This window comes from Mastigoproctus giganteus, chromosome 6, assembly GCF_048544385.1.
Source record: "Mastigoproctus giganteus isolate SK-2022 chromosome 6, ASM4854438v1, whole genome shotgun sequence".
NCBI classification, from domain to species: domain Eukaryota; kingdom Metazoa; phylum Arthropoda; class Arachnida; order Uropygi; family Thelyphonidae; genus Mastigoproctus; species Mastigoproctus giganteus.
Genome location: NC_143580.1, coordinates 98,244,173 through 98,265,953, shown reverse-complemented (window position 1 = coordinate 98,265,953; position 21,781 = coordinate 98,244,173). Strand labels below are relative to the sequence as shown.

At 38.4% G+C, this 21,781-nt stretch overlaps 1 protein-coding gene across 2 annotated transcripts in view; it reads left to right on the top strand.

Annotated features, from left to right (window-relative positions):
- The window catches only part of LOC150084471 (uncharacterized), a 1,198,120-nt gene that overhangs the window by 1,151,014 nt on the left and 25,325 nt on the right, over positions 1-21,781 (top strand). For both annotated transcript variants that reach the window (XM_090376097.1, XM_090376096.1), the window contains one exon: positions 5,288-5,394. In XM_090376097.1, the coding sequence (XP_090232223.1) occupies positions 5,288-5,394 (107 nt within the window). The remainder of the gene's footprint in view (positions 1-5,287; positions 5,395-21,781) is intronic.

Genomic DNA, 21,781 nt, shown 5'->3' with positions numbered 1-21,781 from the left:
TTTTACATAGAGAAAATATTACTTGAAAATGAAATTATTACATTCCAAAATAATATCTTCCTAAAAGCCAGATCATCAGAAAAAGACTTTTGGAAATATGTTTGCTGAGAAAAGACAGTAGACAAAGACAGTAGCAAATTTAAAATCGAGAAAGGAGTTCGACAAGGAGACACAATATCTCCGAAGCTGTTTACTGCTGCCCTTGAGGAAGCTTTCAGAAGATTAGACTGGTCGCAGAAAGGAGTCAGTGTGAACGGAGAGTACCTAAACCATTTGCGATTTGCAGATGACATTGTGGTCATAAGCCACGATCCCAAAGAATTTGAGGAAAATCTTAATCAGTTATGCACAGTTAGTAAGGATTTTGGACTAAAGGTGAATATGGCTAAAACAAAAGTAATGATGAACAAGTATGCCACGGAAAGGGAAATAATGATTGAAGGAGCAGTAATTGAAAAGGTGGAGTCATATACTTATCTGGGACAAGTTATTAGCTGTAATAATGATAAATGGCTGGAAGTCAAGAGAAGAATAAATTTTGGATGGATAGCATTCAGGAAATATAGTCACATACTGAAGAGCAATATTGCAGTTTGTCTGAAACGTAAAATAATGAATCAATGTATACTCCCCACCATGACTTATGGAAGTGAAACTTCTGCACTCACCAAAAGAATGGAAGAGAGGCTAAGAACAACACAGCGAAGAATGGAACGAATTATATTGGGAATCAGACTGTTAGATAAGAAGAGAAACACGTGGATTAGGCAGCAAACTCAAGTAAAGGACATTCTTATCAAAACTAAAGAACTAAAATGGTCTTGGGCAGGACACAGCTCGAAGACATGATGACAGATGGACTAAGAAAATAACAGAATGGTACCCAAGAGGAGCTAGAAGAAAACCTGGAAGACAAAGGCGGAGATGGATAGATGAAATTCATGAGTTTTTGAGTAGTAAATGGATGGCCAGTGCTCAAAACAGAAGGAACTGTAAAGTTGCTGGAGAGGCCGTCATCCTGCAGTGGATTGAAAATGGATAATGATGATGATGAGAAAAGTACTTAAATGTAAAAAAATTTAGTGAACTTTTAAATTCCTATTTTTATTCCACATATCTATGTGAATTGGCATTTTCGTATTTGAAACAAGCAAAAACGAAGAATCACTCTACTGTTGCGGACTTGCATGCAGAAGATTCTTTACGGTTTGCCTTATCACAGTATATCTCCTGAAATAACTGAAGGATCTTATAAAGCAACTTCCATCTCCTTTCATTCTTAGGAGATTTCAATGGGCTGCATCCTATGTGGGGATCTCCCCAGATAGATAAACGAGGAAAACATTGAAACAATTCTTGACAACCAGACTCAACTTGTTAAACACTGGTGCTGACACTTATATCCACTTTCCCACCAGAACGTCTACTGCTGTAGATTTATCAATGTGTTCCCAATCATTCAGTGGTTTTTTAAATTACCCACTGAACAGTGACCATTAACTGATTATTTGCAAATTGCAAACAAATAGAACCTCACATATAGCCAGCTGCCTAAAATGTAAATGATGATCAAGTCATCAAAAAGCCAGCCTATAGGTGATGTTAGATATTGACCACATTACTACATGTGGTCAATATCTAGTGGAATGATGCATGTTGTGGTGCAGTTAGAATCTGTTTCAGAAGTACCCAACAACTGACAACCTGATTAACTTTAAGAAACTTAACGCTAAGGTGCATTATGTGCAGAAAAAGGTGAAAAAACTCCTATCTGCTCTGAGCTGAATCTCCACCTCAGTGCTCTGACTGTCAAACAGTTCAGCGTATTCTACTTGACTAACTTTACACAAAAACATCCAATTACCTTTAAATCCTTAAAAGGAGCGACCACATTTTCATTATGAACAATATTGTCAGATTAATCTAATATATCAGACGTTTTCCAGTTTCTGAAATGTATAAATTACTATAATTTGATATAAAAATAAAACAAAAGACATCAGGGAATAAATCATAAGTTTGGTTCACTGTAGCCATAGAAGCTGATGTGCCAGTAAAATATCCAAACCAACCAACTATTGCTAAAAATACAAACAGTAGAAAAACCTGGAACAAAATCAAGAAACTGAATTGTAAATCCTTCCCAGAATCAAAGGCCTTTGATACCACCTAGCACTAAGTCATTCTTCAAAACCTGTATGCTACAGGACTTCGGGTTCAGCTGCCATTAATCATACGGAACGTTACTGCAATTCATTATCCCGAACAGTTGTCCAAGAAGAAGGGGTCCCACAATGATCAATTCTCAGTGTGACGATCATTGCAGTTAGACTAAACAATGCAACAAAGAATATTACACCTAATGTTGACACCGATCTATATGCAGATGACCTTACAATATCCTGCCACTCACAAAGTATGCATTCCATTGAACAACTGCAGCTCTCAATAGACAAAATAGTCGTGGGCATCGCTCGAAAAAATCGCTGGCTATTGCCTGTCTGCAACAAAAACAACTGCTATCCACTTTTGTAAAAAGCGTCAGCTCCATCCAGATCCTGAGCTACAGTTAGGAATGCAACCAATACCACTTAGCAACAATATCCAGTTCTTGGGTCTAGTACTTTACACTAAACTTACCTTTCAGACACATATAATACAATTACGAACACAGTGTATGAAAAATTTGAATATCCTTAAAGTTATCCCTTCTATGACATTGGGAGCCAATCGCTTCACTTCACACTGCTACATCTATATCGAACTTAATAAGATCTCTTCTAGATTATGGCAGCCCAGTTTATGATTCTGCACTTAAGACAGCATTTGCTTGGCTCAATCCAGTCCTGCATAGTGCTCTGAGGATTGCTTTAGGAGCTTTTAAACCATCACCAGTGCAAATGTATATAGTATATATATATAGATGCCAATGAACCTCCGCCATATCTTAGGAGAAAAGTATTGCTTCTTAACTATGCAGCCAAATTACGTAGCCTCCCTACTCACCCCATCTGGACATATCTCTTTGAATTTATAATTTATATAGAAATAAACCCAGTGAAAACAAACCTGCTGGTATCTGACTACAAGAGCTAACACAATATTGGAACTTCTATCTTGGAAATATTTTTCAAGCTGCAAAAGCAGTACAAGCACCATGGGCAATTTATATACCTTTTTGCGATAGCTACTTTCTTTACTGGGGAAAACACTCCTTATCGAACCACAGTCAATTGAAGAAGGTCATTGATATACAAGAGGAAAAGAGTGGGGAAAAGGACTGAACCTTGGGGGACACAGGCATTAGTGGAGAAGTTAGAAGACAGAGAGCCATCTACCATCACCCTAAGTGAGCGATCAGAGAGAAAACTGGATAACCAATTACAAAAACAGTTGGCAAACCATAAGATGGAAGCTTGTTTAGAAGACCTTTATGCCAAACACGATCAAAAGCCTTTGAGATGTCAAGAGCAACTACTTGTGTTTCACCGAACCTTTCCATTGAATTAGTCCATAAACGGGTAACATAAGCCAGAATATCACCAGTGGATCGACACTGATGGAATCCATACTGGCGATCGTTGATCAGACGGAAGGTTTCTAGGTAGTTTAAGAGTTGCCGGTTAATTGATTTCTCCATTACTTTAGAAAGAGTAGAAGTAATTGCAATGGGACGATAATTGGATGGGAGGGATTTGTCACCCTTTTTAGGAACTGGCTGGATATGAGCAAATTTCCAAACAGAAGGAAAAACACCTTTGGAATAAGAAAGTGAAAAAAGGCGACAAAGAATAGGAGTAAGTTCAGGAGCACAGGTTTTGAGAACAAGTGGAGAAATACCATCAGGACCTGGAGCTTTCTTAGCATCAAGATTCATCAAAATCGTTCTGATATTCTTTTGACGGAAGACCACAGAAGGCATTGAATGGAGCGTGTTAGGAATGGTGGGAGGTGTTTTACCAAGATCATTAATACATGAGCTGGAAGAAAAATGGGATGCTAGCAGGTCAGCTTTATCCTTGGCTGAAGTGACAACAGAACCATCTGGTTTGGACAGAGGTGGGAGCAGAGATGGGCAAAAGTTGCGACCAATAGCTTTGGCAAGAGACCAGAATGCTCGGCTACCATTAGGGCAAGAAGCAAGTTTTCTACTCTTAGCCTGTTCAAACTCTAGTTTGGACTGATTAATAACTGCTTTACAATTGTTGCGAGCTTTGGTGTAGGAAGAAAATGAAACTGAAGAATTGGAAACAAGCCAATTACGATATGCAACATTCTTCTCTTGGACAGCCTTAGCACATTTGTTGGAGAACCAAGGTTTAGATAAAGGACGAGATTTTAAAGTGGAGTGTGGGATAAAGGATTCCATTCCTGCAAGAATAATTTCACTGACACAATCTAAGCAAACGTTAACATCAGAAGTTTTGAAACAGTAATCAGACCAAGGAAAAGAAGTCTCGCAGGTCATCCCATTTTGCATTCTTGTAATGCCAAACAATATGAGGTTGGGAATAGCCATGAGATAAAGGTTCCATTGGAGAAGAGACAATCACAAAGTTGTGATCTGAAGTGCCTAAAGGACCTCTCACTTCAACCTTGTACTTAGAAGGGTTGTTTGTGAGAAAAAGATCAAGCGTATTGACTGTATGATTAAGATTGTCCGGTATTCTGTAGGTAAATGAACAATCTGTGCTAGGTCATTAGTAATTGCAAAAGCCTCAGCATCTCGACCTGCTGGGTTGGTGTGGCTAGAAAACGGAAGCCAGCTAGAGTTCTGAACATTAAAATCACCAAGGAAAATTACCTCACTGTTAGGAAAGTTGGACTGGAGAAAGTCAAGTTCCAAAGAGAGGAAGTCAAAGAGCTCCAAGTGATTAGTGGAGTTGGGAGAACGGTAGAGACAACATGATTGATAGCCTATGTTAAATTTCACGAAAATCCTTCCACTTCAGTTCAGTTATTACCTGGATGTGAGAGACATAATGAGGGTATGATTCTGAAATTTTTAGTATGGTGGTTTTTCTCTGTTTTTTGATAAAAATTAAACAACTCAGGTGCAAATGGTATTTTATAATGGTATCCCTTGGATGTATTTTAATTTTTTCTATTAGTTCAATGTCATTTATAAATTAAAATGCCAACTGATCAAGTGCACACTATTAATATTTTTTATACAAGGATGTTATATTAGATAAGAGAAATAGATTTTTACTGGATTATACATATCGATTGATTTTTGTTATTAATATCAAAATATTAACAAGAAAACCACTTGTTCCCTTTTTAGGTGATGGCCAACCGGGTTCACCATCATTATATTCCCAGTCATTACTAAGTATTGCTGGTCCACAGGACAACCGTCCACCTTCCCATCCCTGTATAACAAGCCCAAGGGTAAGTATAAAAAAAAGTTAAACTTTTTTTTTTTTTTTTTTTTTTTTTTTTTATAATACATGAGTACATAAAGCTTGAAGGGTAATAAGGTGAAGTATTCTTGAGCATTTTCACCATGTGAGAATAAATTTTTTGCTCACCAAATTTTCAAATATCTTATCTTATGTTTCATTAAATTAATTAAAATATTAAAAATTGTGTATTACTTCAAAATCCAAAGGTGGTGCACTTTAGCATTAGTAGAGGCATACGATGCAAGAAAGCAAGCTTATGCAGCATCAGCCAAGAGGGAAAAAAAAAAAAAAAAAAAAAAAAACCTACCATTTCACCTCTCCATTCATTCCAAAGCCTGTCCAGCTCAGCCTTAAATTTATTTAGGCTGTTAGCTTCCACAACAAGGTGGAAGCGTGTTCCACCAATCAACTACCTGCTGGCTAAAGGCAAATTTCCTCACATCTATTCTACAACTATCTTTCCTCAATTTGAAATTGTGCCCCCTCAGATTCTTAGTCTGAGCAAGAGGAAGTATCCCATCATCATTCAGCTTGCTCAACCCATTCAAGTCCTTGTACACCTCAGTCAGATCAACTCACAGCTGCTTACTCTCCAGGTGCTGCAATTTGCAGAATTTAAGCCTTTCCTGGTAAGAGCACCCCTTTGTTCCCCTCACCAATCTTGTTGCCCTTCTTTGTACTCGTTCTAGCAATTCTACGTCCTTCCTAAAATGAGACCTCCAGACCTGTACACAGTACTCTAGGCCTGACCATTGCCTTGTATAACAAGATAATCACCTCCCTGTCCCTGCTACAAAAAAATTCCTTAGATATCATTGACATGATTCCATGACCTGCCCTGATAGCCCGTCTGCACTCCTCAGCAAACTTCATATTTGACTGCACGATTACCCCCAGGTCTTTTTCACTTTTCATTTCCCTGAGTGTAGTACCACCGAGTTTGTACGTTTCTCTTCAGTTATTGCTACCCATATGCAGTACTTTGCATTTGTCAATGTTAAACTTCAGTTGCCACTTCTCAGCCCATTTTCCCAACTTATCTAGATCCAGTTGGAGTAGCATACTATCTTTACTGTCGTTAACAACCCTGCCAACCTTTGTATCATCTGCAAACTTCAACATTAAACCCAATATCATCAATATCATTTATAAATATACAAAACAAGGGGCCGAACACCGAACCCTGGGGAACTCCACTAATAACATTTGTCCATGAAGAGCAGTATCCATTGATTACCACTCTGTCATCTCCCACTCAACCATCCCTTTATCCATTGTAGCAACTTACACTTAATGCCATACCTCTCCAATTTGTACAGCAGTCTTTCATGTGCAACACTATCAAAAGCTTTCCTGAAATCCAAGTATATGATATAAAAATTATTTTTGGCATTCAGTTCCTTTGTGACCACATCATAGTATCCAATCAAATTGGTCAGGCAAGACCTCCCTTTAACAAACCCGTGCTGTGTCTTAACTATTACTGCAGTCTTGTCTAGATGATCCTGTAATGCTTCTCTAACCAGTGACTCCATTATTTTCCTTGGAACACAAGTTAAACTAACAGGTCTGTAGTTACTTGTGTCACCTTTCATTATTATTATTATTATTAGCCATATGGTGCAAGGAAGCCTGTGGCTTATGCTGCAACTGCAAAAACCCATGTAATCCTGAGAGAGAGAGAGAGAGAAGTAGAAAGGAATCGTCAAGAAAGAGAAGAATGATGATATCCAGCTGAGAACCCTAGGTGTGCCAAGCCCATACTCACTAGATGTGAGCCCCTTTGTGAATTGGTGATACATTTGCACACCTCCCCTGATTCCAAGAAAGCTCTCATAATTATGGCTAAGGATTTGCTTACTTCCTTTGCTGCCTCCTTTAATATAACTGGATAGATCCCGTCCGCCACCAGTGCCTTCCTTATGTTTAACTTCACAATTTCTCCTCCACTTTGCTCTCAGTTATTACAAAATCACTTAGCTCCCTGTTAGTGTTTGATAAACATCTGGCACTCCCCACATTGAATAACTTCTTATCTCTGAATGTAGGTGCAGAATACTCATTCAGTTTATCAGCTACCTGAGCATGGTCATCAGTAGTCAAACCCATCTATGTTAAGTGGTCCAATCTGATTCATCCCTTTCCTTCTAGAGTTTAAATAAGTAAAGAACTTTTTGCTGTTTTTCTTTGCATCCTTGGCCAAAGATTTCTCGTAATCTGCCTTCACCTGCCTAACCTCCTTTGTGACTTCATTACAGACTAGTTTATACCTACCATAGACTTCAGTGTCACCTGATACTTTATATGCATCCCATACATTCTTCTTGTCTGCCACAAGCCTCATTAATTCATCTGACATCCATTTAGGCCTAGTAGACTCCAAAATTAAGTCCCTGAAGGCCATTTAGAATTCAACATTGGTAACATAATCAGTTGATCCCAGAATTTAAAAACTGTCTGAGACCTCTGTATTCACCTTTACGAAAGCAAAAGCTCTTTCCTTTAGCCTTGATTTTAGTTACATCTTTAAGTAATTCCCACATCAGTACATTGTGATCACTGTCACTGAGTATTTCCTTTATCTGCAACTTCTTAAGGCATGAATAATCACTGCTGATAATCAGATCAAGAGTATTGCTCCCTCTGGTTGCCTCTCGAACATGCTGCTGTAGAAAACAGTCATCCAATAAATCCACAAAAATCTTGCTAGTGTGCGAGTGACCAACCCCCACAAGTTCCAGTCAATATCTGAAAAGTTAAAATCCCCCATTATAATTTCTGATTTACAGGCCCACTCTCTTTCTCTGCACAATTGCTCATTATACTCATCAGATTGATTAGGCCTATAACACACACCTACTCTCATTTTTCCTTTCCCAGTGCTTATTTCACACCAAACAGACTCAACACTGCATTGTCCACCAACACCAATTGGATGCACTTCCTTAGATTTTATGTGTTTCTTAACTAGCAGCATAACCCCTCCTCCCTTCCTGTACTCATTGTACTCTCCAAATTCCAATTCTCCACTGCTTATATCTGTGTGACACCATGTCTCTGATATCCCAACAATATCTGCCTTGACTAGCACTTCAAGCTCATCAAATTTATTAACTATAGTCCTAGCATTGGTGTACATGCAAGTATACATGCACCTGTTCCTACTCTTAGTTACCCTAACACAGCCGATGTATTTACTTGTTCCACTATAACTCCCGGCAGTCCTTGAAATCTCCATTACTTTGCTTTCCAGGCTACTGCTCATTCTAATAGAAGCAGTGCAAGAATCACTTTTGACTTGCTTGCAGCCACTGTTAACCTTTTAATCTGTGTATCCTCCCAAGCTAGCAGTTTTCCGACCCACCTAATGCTACCTTGATAGCATCAGCAATATTCTTGTACCCTTTCTATTTAAATGTACCCCATCCCTGTAGAAGCAGTCTCTCCTGTCAGCAACACTTGCACCACCTTGCCCCATTCTGCCGGCGCCTATGACCACTGCCACACTTGATCAGTTTCTTCAGTCAGTTTACAACACTTTGTAAGAGTAAACATGTGAAAACAGTAACCCACTGAAACATAGTGTGACATGCACCTAATAAGTTTGGATCTGTTTAATACTGTTGTATCAACCAATCAAGTTCTACATGATAAAGGTAGTAAACTGGAGGTCTACCCCTTGTTACACCCTGGTTCACTTGATGTTTAGATGCTACTTAAAGAAAAGGCTGTAAAACTTATAGATATAGTGCTCATAAGTTCGTATGCTCTACATGGCTTATAAGTTCATAAGCCACTTAGAGCATTCTCTTGGCCACATCCAAACATTGTCTGAACCATGGTGTGGCAAAGGGTTATGCAGGTTACTGTCATCGTGGATAATAGGGCTCTTTGATTAGTTACTACAACAAGATTAAGTGGAGTGGACCCAAACTTATTTTGCACATTTTTCAACCGCTAACAGCATCCTAAGATTTCGTGATTAAAAACCAGTGTTTATACCAACATCATAGGGAAATAAATCATTGGCACATCTTGTACATGTTACCTCTGGTTTAGTCATGATGGTGTAAACCTGCACACTTCATTTGACTGGTCCCCCAGTTGCAGAATACATTCCCAGTATGTAGATGCTGTGCTATGACTGTTGAGGTCTCCTAACCTTAATTCTCTGTGTGTTTTACTTTTGGGGAATTTAAAGTGGCTAATATATATTTGATGAATTCGAGGTGTTGGTCAAAACATCAAAGGCAGATATTGTTGGAATATCAGAGACGTGACGTCACACAGATATAAGGAATGCAGAATTGGAATTTGGTGAATACAATGTGTATAGGAATGGAGGAGGGGTTATGCTATTAGTTAAGAAACACATCAAATCTAAGGAAGTGCAGCCAGTTCACATGGGTGGACAGTGCAGTGTCAACTCAGTTTGGAGTGATGGATTTTTTTTTGTCTGATGCTATATAAGTTTGCTGTCTTGCATCGCATGCTAATGCTATTTCAAACACCCCATAATTTGGAAGAAAGTGACAAAATTACATGCTGTGATCTTAACCGATTACAAAGATATGTTGCAGTATCTTCATGTCAGTATTCATAGATAAGCTTCCAGTTGTCGCTCTTTATAATTTCCCCATTCTGCTGCTTTAATTCTAATAGAGAATTTGTCAAACAAAAGTTTAGTCCTGCAGAAGATAGAAACTAAATTCTCTTCATCACTGCTGATCGCAATGGTTTCAAAGATATTTCTGGCTTTCTTAATTGAAGAGGGAATTTCACTCAATTTGAAAGATAAACTGTCTTTGACAAAATCTCTAAAATCATTAATTTTTATTTTATATTTTATCAGAAAACTTAAATTTCTTATTCATTTTTCACCATCTTGCCAGGGAGACTAAAGTTCTTTCATATTCCACAATTTTGGGTAGCATATGTTTAAAATTTCTTTCAATTCCTCATCGTTAATAGTATCATTATTTTCTGTATTTAATTTAAAATTATTCTATTGCATTAATAACTTATCCTTAATAAGGATAAGTTAAATGTATTCTTACTTTCGATTTTGATTCCTTCAAATTCTTTCAACTTCAACATGCTCTCAATTTTAGCTTCATAATTTCGTTCAGAATTTTTCGTATTAGCGATAGCATTGATAGTTAGAATAATTAATTTATCTGCTTTTACTATAGTGATGCTTCGACTTTGTAAATCTTCTGAAAGGTAATAGAGCTCCTGCAGGATGTCAATCATTAGTGCTAAATAGTTAAATTCCAGATTGAAAATTCGGTTTAATAATCCGGAATATTTAACTTCTGATTCAAAATGTTTGCACAAAGCAAGATAATTCCTCTAACCCTCAATTGCCATCTGTAAGCTACAAGCTGCACATCGTGGCCTGAACACACGGCTGAACTTTAGTTTCCACATCAAGTTCTTTCTGCCATGCTATGCTGAGTACTCACTTTGAGCACTTATATTGTCTAGCATTGTTTGTCCTACCCTTTAAGTTGTGCTCCATCCTCACTAAACCTTTTTGTGTGTTATAAAAGGCGTGGTTTGAACCTGTACTTCCTTAGAACCAGTTCCTTTGTTGCTGTAATTCTGTTATTTATACATTGATCCTGCAATAAAACAAAATGCATAGTCGTTTTGAAAACATAACAGTTATGAATAATGTGAATACTGTACATTTTGATCAGATAAACGTTATACAGTAGGTATCAATGTCCTCGCTCCGACTAAACATTGCACTGGTTGGAAGAGCACTTTGGCTGAGAACCATAAGCTACCTCCTAAAGTTTTCATGTATTACATCTAGGAAATAAAGGCTTTAATCCTAAAATTCCTCTGAAGCATTTGGTCATCAGGTTTACATACACCATTTACTGTGTACACTTGTATATTGACACCCTGAAATCGATTTTCTGGAACAGCTCTTTTATACATTGAAAAATTAATTTGCAAGTCACTGCAATTTCATTCAACCTGCCTGCCAACAGTTACAGCAGTATCCTCATATTGGTCTGTTTAACAGTGTTTATACATTATTTAACTTTAGTGCATTTTGCTCTTACTATTTTACAAAAATTAGTGGAAAAAAGTCCACCAAATACTGACGATTCCGCCATAAATAATATGTTTCCTAAACTTAATGTAGTACAGACAAATACTGCACTAATTAGGCATGCCAAGAGCAAAAAGTCTTTAAAGCAGTTCAGTTATTGGGTGATTGCATAACTTGAATAATTTGTTAGTGAACTTTGCAGACAAATAGAAAATTATTGTTACATGTCATTATCAGTAAATTTTTATCTATTCATAACTACCATAAGAAGATATTATTTGGTATATAGAAGGCTAAATGATGCAAGGAAGTAGACTGTTTTTGCTTTGGTTGGGGAAGGGGAGGCCTTCCATCCCATCAACGAAATATAACCAACCAGTTCCACTCTGCATTTATTAAAGCTATCTACCGTGTGTGTATGTGCGGTGCGTTCATGCACGCGCACTCTTTGGTTACACTAACAAACTCTTTCAAACCCCCTCCCCAGTCACTTTTAGTGTGGCAGTGCTTCCTCACCATGGTGGGGGACAGATACCTAGTTAAGTTACCAGATACCTAGGAAAAGAAAGCTACTCCCTTCCCACCCAGGGCAGGCTGAAAGGAGCATAATAGATTTCTACAACTCATCCAGTCGAAGCCATGAACTTAGCTTAAGCTGATCAAATATATGTGGCAACAGCTTGTACCCACTCAGAAGACAAAAAATTGTGTGTCCAAATTCAGCACTACTGTTTCTAATACACTGGTGGACAGAAATAATGCAATACCTAGTAATGGTAGGACCACCTTTTGCCCGTGGAAGGGCAGTCACATGGCTTGGCATCGAATCCACTAGTTTATGAAAGCATTCCACAGGTATTTCCACCCATGCATGCTACACTTCTGTCCATAATGCTTAAGCTGATCAAATATATGTGGCAACAGCTTGTACCCACTCAGAAGACAAAAAATTGTGTGTCCAAATTCAGCACTACTGTTCCTAATACACTGGTGGACAGAAATAATGCAATACCTAGTAATGGTAGGACCACCTTTTGCCCGTGGAAGGGCAGTCACATGGCTTGGCATCGAATCCACTGGTTTATGAAAGCATTCCACAGGTATTTCCACCCATGCATGCATGCTACACTTCTGTCCATAATTCTGTCACATTCCTGGGTGGAGGATCCAAAGCTTGAACAGACCTTTCCACAGCATCCCAAATATGCTCCACATGGGTTCATATCCAGTGAACAGGGAGGCCATTCCATAGTGATAAAATCTGCAGAATGATCTTCGGACCATGTTCTAGTCACCACGGCTTTGTGGCGAGGTGCATTGTCCTGTGGGTGCACAATGACCATGAAGGGATGCAAATGGTCTGAAAATATGGACACATAACCTGAACCATTCAGAGATGTGCCTAGGCATACCAGAAGTCCCAACATGTACCAGTTGAACATGCCCCAGACACCTACCTGAACAGTTACTTGTTGACATGACAGGTGCATAGCTTCATGGGGTTTCTGCTAGATACACACCCTCCTGTCCTCTGGAAATGGGATTTATTGGAGACAAGGTCCAGTGCTGATGTTCTTTTTCCCAGTTGAGGCATAGTCCTGTGTCATGGTGTTAGAAATGGGACTCTGGTGGGTCGATGACTCCCATAGCCTATTGTGACTAATGATCACCTGATGGTCTTGGTGGAGACGTTTCAGGCACCTCCTTCGTTGGAGTCAGCAGTGATTTGTGCCACTGCCACTCTGGTTGGCTTAAACAGTGCGAGATAGGCATTAACGGCCACATTCTTCCACCACCTTTCTCCATCCACGATGAGGTGTTATCCCGGAAATGGCGTATTCCCGATCCAATCTTGATACTGTCGAACGGGGATAATGCAATTTCTGTAACACCACCTTGATTGAGTGACCCATATGTCAGGCACACCCATTATCATCCCTCTTTTAAAGTCAGTTAACTCCATACTGACATCGAATTACTGTGAATGCTAGTACCTATATATTTGCCAAACTTCTAAGTACATGGTCAAAGTGAGTGATCTTTTAGGCACCTCAGATCACAACTTTGTAATTGTCTCTTCTCCAATGGAGCCTTTAACTCATGGCTGTTCCAAACGTCATGTTGTTTGGCATTACAAGAATGCAAAATGGGATAAACTGCAAGATTTCTTTTCTTTGGTCGGTTTACTGTTTCAAAACTTCTTATGTCAACATTTGCTCAGATCGTGTCAGTGAAATTATCCATGTAGGAATGGAATCCTTTATTCCACGCTCTACCTTAAAATCTCATCCTTTTCTAAACCTTGGTGTTCCAATAAATATGCTAAGGCTATTCAAGAGAAGAATGTTGCAAGGCTATTCAAGAGAAGAACGTTGCAAGGCTATTCAAGAGAAGAATGTTGCATATTGCAATTGGCTAGTTTCCAATTCTTCAGTTTCATTTTCTGCCTACACCATAGCTCGCAACAATTGTAAAGCAGTTATCAATGTCAAAACTAGATTTTGAACAGGTTAAGAGTAGAAAACCTGCTTCTTACCCTAATGGTAACTGAGCATTCTGGTCTCTTGCCAAAGCTATTGGCTGCAACTTTTGCCCATCTCTTAAAGTAATGGAGAAATCAATTCACTGCCAACTCTTAAATTATCTAGAAACCTTCCATCTGATCAATGATCATCAGTGTGGAAGTCAGCGTCAATCCACTGGTGATGTTTCAATGGAAAAGTTCAGTGAAACACAAGCATTTGCTCTTGACATCTCAGAGGCTTTCAATCATGTTTGGCATGAAGGTCTTCTAAACAAGCTTCCATCTTATGGTTTGCTAACTGTTTTTTGTAATTGGTTATCCAGTTTTATCTCTGACCACTCACTGAGGATGATGGTAGGTGGCTCTATGCCTTGTAACTTCTCCACTAATGCTAGTGTTCCCGAAAGTTCAGTTCTTTCTCTCACTCTTTTCCTCTTGTATATTAATGACCTTCCATTGACTTTAAATCCTATCCATACTTTCACTGATGATAGCACATTGCATTCCACTTTCCAGTTGGAGAAACCTTACCCTGCTCAATCAGCTTCAATTTCTCGAAAATCTGCTACCAATTCCTTAAATGCCGATCTTCAGGTAATTCTCCAGTGGGGCAAAGACAACTTAGTTGATTTCAACCTTTCTAAAACCCAGTCTTGTCTTATATCTCGCAAAAAGGATTCTTCTGTTCCCATGCTTATCTTTAGTGACATTCTGATTTCTAGGAAAAATGATATATCTCTTTTGGGGATTACCCTGACTGGCACAAGTCACTCTTGGCACCAGCACATTACAAATATTGCTTCCTCCGCATCTAAAAAACTTGGTTTTCTCTTTCGCTCTCGGCATTACTTTTCTTCCAAACAGCTGTTCACTCTGTACAAATCGCAAATCTGCCCTACCATGGAGTATTGTTCCCACATCTGGGGCAGTGCCCCCCAAACCTCTCTCAAGCTTCTAGCTTCCATTCAGAAGAGGGAAGTTAGATTAATTAATGACTCGTCTCTCCACTCTGTCTTATAGATGTTCTGTTTCTGCTACATTCCTTTTCTACAGATACTTCCATGGGCACTGTTCTTCTGAATTGATTTCTATAATTCCCACTCTCTTTCAAAATAGTACAAACACATGCCATCAACCAACATCCATTTATTGTCTTTCTTCAAACTCACAGAACCAACTTTTCTTCTTCCTCATTTATTCATTCGCCTGCCATTTTCTGGAACAGACTTCCTTCATATGTATTTCCGGAATATTACAGTCTACAGAAGTTCAAGTCAACAAATATCTTCTTTCATCTTCTCAACCTCCAACCCACGCACAGTACTAAGTACCATAGGTTCTAATACCTCTCGTGTATGGTTTTCATAAAAAATTATTTAATTTATGCAGATGATACAACTCTGCTTGGAGAAAATGAAGATCTAATACAATTGATCTTAATGGTTAAAGATGAGAGCGAAAAAGCGAGACTGCAGCTTAACTTCAAGAAAACAAAAATTATGACAACAGCTATGATAGGAGAGGTTAAAATTAACAATGAAGAGGTCGAATCTGTCTGGGATTTCATCTTTCTTGGATCTAAGATCGACCAGGGTAGAAAATCTGACCTTGAAATTAAAAGAATTTCACTTGGATGCAGCACAACGATGAGCATGGAAAAGTTCTGGGAAGACGAAGCCTTACAAAAAAGATCAGAATTGTTAATGCTATATTTCACACCCATAACAACTTACGGGTGTGAAAGCTGGAGAATGAAAATAGCAGACAGAAGAAAAATTGACGTTTTTGAACTCTGGTGCTTGAGAAAGCTGCTTTGCATACCATGGACAGCGAAAGTAATGAACAGAGAGGTTTTGGATCATATCCAGCCAGAAACCTCACTGGAAGCTAAAATCACCAAACTACGATTGATGTATTTCAGTCACGTAATGCGATCCAATTCATTTGAAAAATCGATAATGCTAGGAAAGTTCAGTAGAACAAGGAGAAGAGGTCGGCAAAGAACACGCTGGCTTGACACCATCAACATCAACACTGACATGAGCGTGAAGGACTTGAAAGATGTTATTGAAGACCAGACAGCATGGAGGCAGCTCGCATAAAGTGTCCGAAAGTCAGCTGCGACTGAACGAATGAAAACAAACAAATATATTCTGTAATATTTTTAATATATTCCTTCAAAAACAATATATAACATCAAGAAAATAGTGACTTAGTTGAACAGTTCACTCAACACTGCTGCCTGATGGAAGACTTCAGTAAAGGAAGGTTTATCAAGCATATATTATTGATAACCATTAATAATATTACTGATAATCAAAATCTGAAATAAATCTTAAATAACATGTGGAATTGTAACACAATATTTAGCTAATATTAACTGGAATGTTTTTTTTTTATTTGAATTTATTGTTGAAACTTTAACAAATATTTTTGTTTACATACGGGTGACCAGATAAGCTGATAACTCCTAGCAAATAAAATATTTGTTGCTATTTCAGCAATCCTTTAACATGAAAAAAGTGTAGAAGCTAATCTAAATATAGCACATGTTTCTCTACCTATTATATTAAGTACAGCTATCTCTCCATATGCTAACCAGCAATCATTATTCTGTCATGGTCAGTGTGTCAGTACAAACCAAACCAAACTAAATACCAAAATGGAAATTTGATACTTAAAATTGGAAAAACATATTAAAAAAGAAAAGAAGGAAAAACTTGCCATGTTTTCAACACTCTAATCACTCTTGCTTCTGTAGATTCTGAAGTGGAACATGTTGCAAATCACATAAACTAAGCAGCTGAACTACACCAAAAACATCCACAAGGCACCTGACACATCCAAAACCTGGTTGAATAAAAAGTGTCTCTTGGTAAATCTTTTAGGTGGGGGGGTTTAAGCAATTAATACCTCTCATAGATGCTGAACTTAAAGTTAAAAAAATAGCTCATGCATAAGCTAAATATGTCAGAAAGCAAAGTAAAAGAGAATATTGGATCCAGTTTATATTCACAGTAACCAAATTCCCAAACACCAGAATGTTATGTAGTAAATGCCAAATTTTTCTATCCTGTGCTTAATTTAAATAGGCAAAGTATTACTGAAACCAGAGGTTTTCAGTAATAGTTGTATTTGCATCTTAGGCAAACAACTTTTGCCAAAACTTCTAAAATCTCCTCATATACACCAGTCTCCGAAAAACATGAAATGAGCCATATCAGAACTCCAAAGAGTTATTTTACAAATAAAGAGCATTGCTGCTCCAGATGGAATATATTATGTAACAATAACCCAGCTTCACTTGTTATGTTACTTTCAGTCTACACTGAGAACTCATTTCTGCACAAATGGCACCATGCAGTGGTCATTGCTTTTCCTAAGCCAACCAATGACCACACAAATCTAGATAATTACCAACTTGTAGCTCTCAATAGCTGCTTGGGAGAACTAGAAATGTGAAACAATCAGTGTGAAACAGCATTGTTGCAGAGGCTAAAAAAGTGCATCAGTCAAAGTTACATAAAAAGTTCATGCTGCTTATATTTTTTTTAATCCCATGTCGGAATGATGTTATCAGAATTTATTACTGATGGATTACTGCTATTGCATTGTTACTATAAAGAAGTTTAGAAAGCAGTCCACCTTAAACAACCTGAAAAATGGCAAAGTGGTTGACTGCTTCACTATAGAAGTGCTCTGTGTCACTCACTGTCTAATAGTTTGACTGACAAAAACATTCCCATCATGCTACACTTTTTTCACTTGATTTGCATGTGACTTTTAGCTGTTCCAAAATTGAAACAGGACACAAAAACAATTTGGGTTGATTTAAATAAATCCAATCAGACAAGATGGAAGACCTAAAAGTGTTTACAAAAGAATGCTTCTAAAATGATTGATTAGCAGCCACCGTGATGGAACAAGTGTATGGTTGCAGAATGAAACCGCATTGAAGATTTAAACATTTATCATTAAATGAAATTTTTTGCAATATTCATTGGACTTTTCTGATCATGCTTGAAGCCTACCCTAATTGTCCTGAAGGAGTGTCTGCTTGGCATTGATCATTAACCATTCTCTCATTCGTGACATCTGCAAATTTTGACATCATGCCCCATATCTCTTTGTCTGTGTTATTTAAAAAAAAAAAAAAAAAAAAATTAAACAGCAGCGGTTTCATTACCAATCCTCCAGGAATAATCCCACTGCTAACTTTAGCCAAATCTGAAGAGTAACATTAATCCTGGGCTGGATATCATCGTTCTTCTCTTTCTTGGTGATTCCCTTCTACTTCTCTCTCTCTCTCTCTCTCTCTCTCTCTCTCTCTCTCTCTCTCTCTCTCTCTCTCTCTCTCTCTCTCTCTCTCTCTCTCTCTCTCTCTCTCGCTAGTGCAGTATAAGCCTTAGGCTTCCTTGTACCATGTAGCAATAATCATGGCTCTCCTCTTCTGCAACTATCTAGCATTCCATGAAAGGATCTTATACAGTAACTTTTCAAGTATTACTGAGTCAAATGCTTTGCTAAAATCCAAATAATTTCAAAATTATTTCCTACATTCAGTTCGTGAATGGCTCTGTGAGAACACCAACCATTTTCAAAACTGTACTGTACTGTATTCTTGGTTATTGCTGCCATGATTTTCCCTACCATTGAAATCAGAATGACTGTAGTAGGGTGCAAAGTAGATACCAACTTTGGGCCCCCCCCCCCCTCTCTTTCAAAATTACTTGCCTTTACCCTTGAAAGGTTTTTATATATATATATATATATATATATATATATATAATAAACAGTCTTCTGTGTGTATGTGGGTAGCACAGTTGGTAGAATCGCCATCCTCCCCATAAGACCTGAATTCAAGTCCCAGTGGTGATGTGAGGAATTTTTATGGGCCTTTTTCATGATGGCTGAGTTAGTTGGCCTCGGGCAAGGGTAGCATGGTTTTTCATCCAGCAAACAGAAAATCAACCGCATAACACACTCAATTTACAGACAGTATACAAGGGCGCCTCCGTAGCCAGGCGAGAAGGAGCAGCAGCAGTGCGTAGTACAGGCTTCTTGATTAAACTGGGGTTCGACCCCGTCACCACCAAATACGGAGGATGCGGAAAGGTTAGGGAATGACCACCGCATATCCCGGAGCAATATGGCCTTGGTTGCGAATGCTCCTAAAAACCAAATAACAATAACAGTGTACAGGAGCAATGTAGCCTTAGTTGCTGATGCTTCTAAAACCCTACTGCAACAGTCTTCCATTTTTCAGCAGTATCATTGGTACTGCTCTGCTTGACTCATGCAGTTTCTCCTCACAGTGAAGAATGTCTTCTCTCAATGCAAAGAACCTATTCAATTCATCAGCAACATCAATTGGTGTTTTCTCTTTTTTATTCATATACGTGAAAGTCATTGCAATGCTTTGCTGTCTTAGCCAGTGATTTCTCATAATCAGCCTTTGTAGCTTAATCTGTTCTGTGGTACTGTTAAAAAAAAAATGTCATTTAGACCACTTGAGAATTACCTCATCTTCCTACACATGTACTTTCAAGTTAATTTGTCTTTCATGGTTTCATAAGAAAAATCCTTTCTATCCTCACTTGACAATGACTAACTTTGCCATGGAGTGCAAAAAAAGCCCATAAAAGTTTCTTGTGTCATTGATAGGATTTTAACCTGGGTCTTTTCCACTCATTGTGGGAAGAAGGGTGATTATAACCAGTGCCGGATTTACATATGGTCTGAGCGGGCTTCAGTCCAGGGCCTCATAATCTAGGGGGAGGCCCCTCTGCCTCCAGAGATTAAGTGAAAAGTTATTTCATTTGTGAATGCTAAATCAAAGCATAAGTACTCTAAGTTATCTATTTAAAAAGGGTTCAATTGATATACTGTATATATATTTGTAGTAAACATACTACGGCAAAAAGAAACACTGTACTGTATACATATATATACTGTATGACGGTTTGTGACGTCATACAGACTTTACAATATTACTGGGGCCTCACAGTATCTTAAGCCCAGGGGTCTACGAAATCTTAATTCAGCACTGGTTATAACCTCTGTCTACCTGTGAAGACTGTGGCACTTTTACAGATAAGCCTGAGCTGTTGTAGGCTTTTCTGCTTCATTAAACTGGCCAGCTCATTTTTCATCCATCTCTGCATTGTCATGTTTCTGTATTTTCATTTCTTGTGGCTTGCAGTGATTTACCTTTTCATTCTGCAATAAATTTTAACCTTCTGTGGCTCGGGGATCTGGCAACTCCTACCCACCCCCATATTTGGGAATTAGACCATATCCTCTTATGTAATCTTTCCTTATCAACAAACTCTAAAAGGTCTAACCAGGATTATATCAGCTTAAATAAATTCAAGGAAGAACTATGCAAAGTAAAGCACTTGTTAACAGGAGAGATTGCTCCTACAGGGATGGGATACACTTAAATAGAAAGGGTGCAAGAATATTTGCTGATGCTATCGAGGCAGTGTTAGGTGGGTCGGAAAACTGCTAGCTTGGGGGGAGACAAAGACCAATAGATTGACAGTAGCCACTGGCAGAGGTGAAAGAGATTCTTGCACTGCTTCTATTAGAATGAGCAGAAGCCTGAAAAACAAGATGCATGGTATTTCAGAGACTGCTGGGAGCCATTGCGGTACAAGTAAGCACATGGGTTGTGTTAGGGTAGCTAAGAATAGAAACAGGTGCAGGTATACTTGCGTGTACACCAATGCTAGGAGTTTAGTAAATAAATTTGATGAATTTGAGGTATTGCTCAAAACATCGAAGGCAGATATTGTTGGGATATCAGAGACGTGGTGTCACACAGATATAAGGGATGCAGAACTGCAATTTGGGGAGTACAACATCTACAGAAAGGATAGACAGGATAGGAAGGGAGGAGGGGTTATGCTATTAGTTAAGAAACACATAAAAACCAAGGAAGTGAAGCCAGTCAACATCGCTGGACAGCGCAGTGTGGAGTCAGTTTGGTGTGACATAAACATTGGGAGATCAAAATTGAGAGTAGGAGTGTGCTATAGGCCTAATGACTCTGATGAGTATAATAAGGAACTGTACAGGGAAATAGAGTGGGCCAGTAAATCAGAGTGTCTTATAATGGGAGATTTTAATTTCCCAGATATTGACTGGAATTTGGGGGCTGGTTACTCACACACTAGCAGGACTTTTGTGGATTTATTGGATGATTGTTTTCTACATCAGCATGTTCGGGAGGCAACTAGAGGGAGTAATACTCTTGATTTGATTATCAGCAGTGATTCTTCATGCATTAAGAATCTGCAGATAAATGAACCACTAGGTGGCAGTGATCACAGTGTGCTGAAGTGGGATTTACTCAAAGAGGTAACTACCATTAGGGGTAAAGGGAAGGGTTATTGCTTCCGTAAAGGCGACTACGATGGACTGAGACAGTATTTAAATTCTATACAGTGGGACCAACTGATGATGTTACCAACAGCAAATTCAAAATGGGAAGCATTCAAAGAACTTATCTTGGAAGCTACTAGGCTTTACATACCAACTAAGAAATATTGTTCAAGGTTTAGGCCAAAATGGATGTCAGATGAACTAATGCGGCATATGGCAGAGAAGAAAAATGCATGGGATACTTACAAATTAACACATGACACAGAAGCCTATGATAGATACAAGTTGATATGCAACCAAGTTACAAAGGAGGTTAGGCAGGCGAAGGCAGATTACGAGAAATCCTTGGCAAGGGATGCAAAGAAAAACAGCAAAGAGTTCTTTACTTATGTAAAC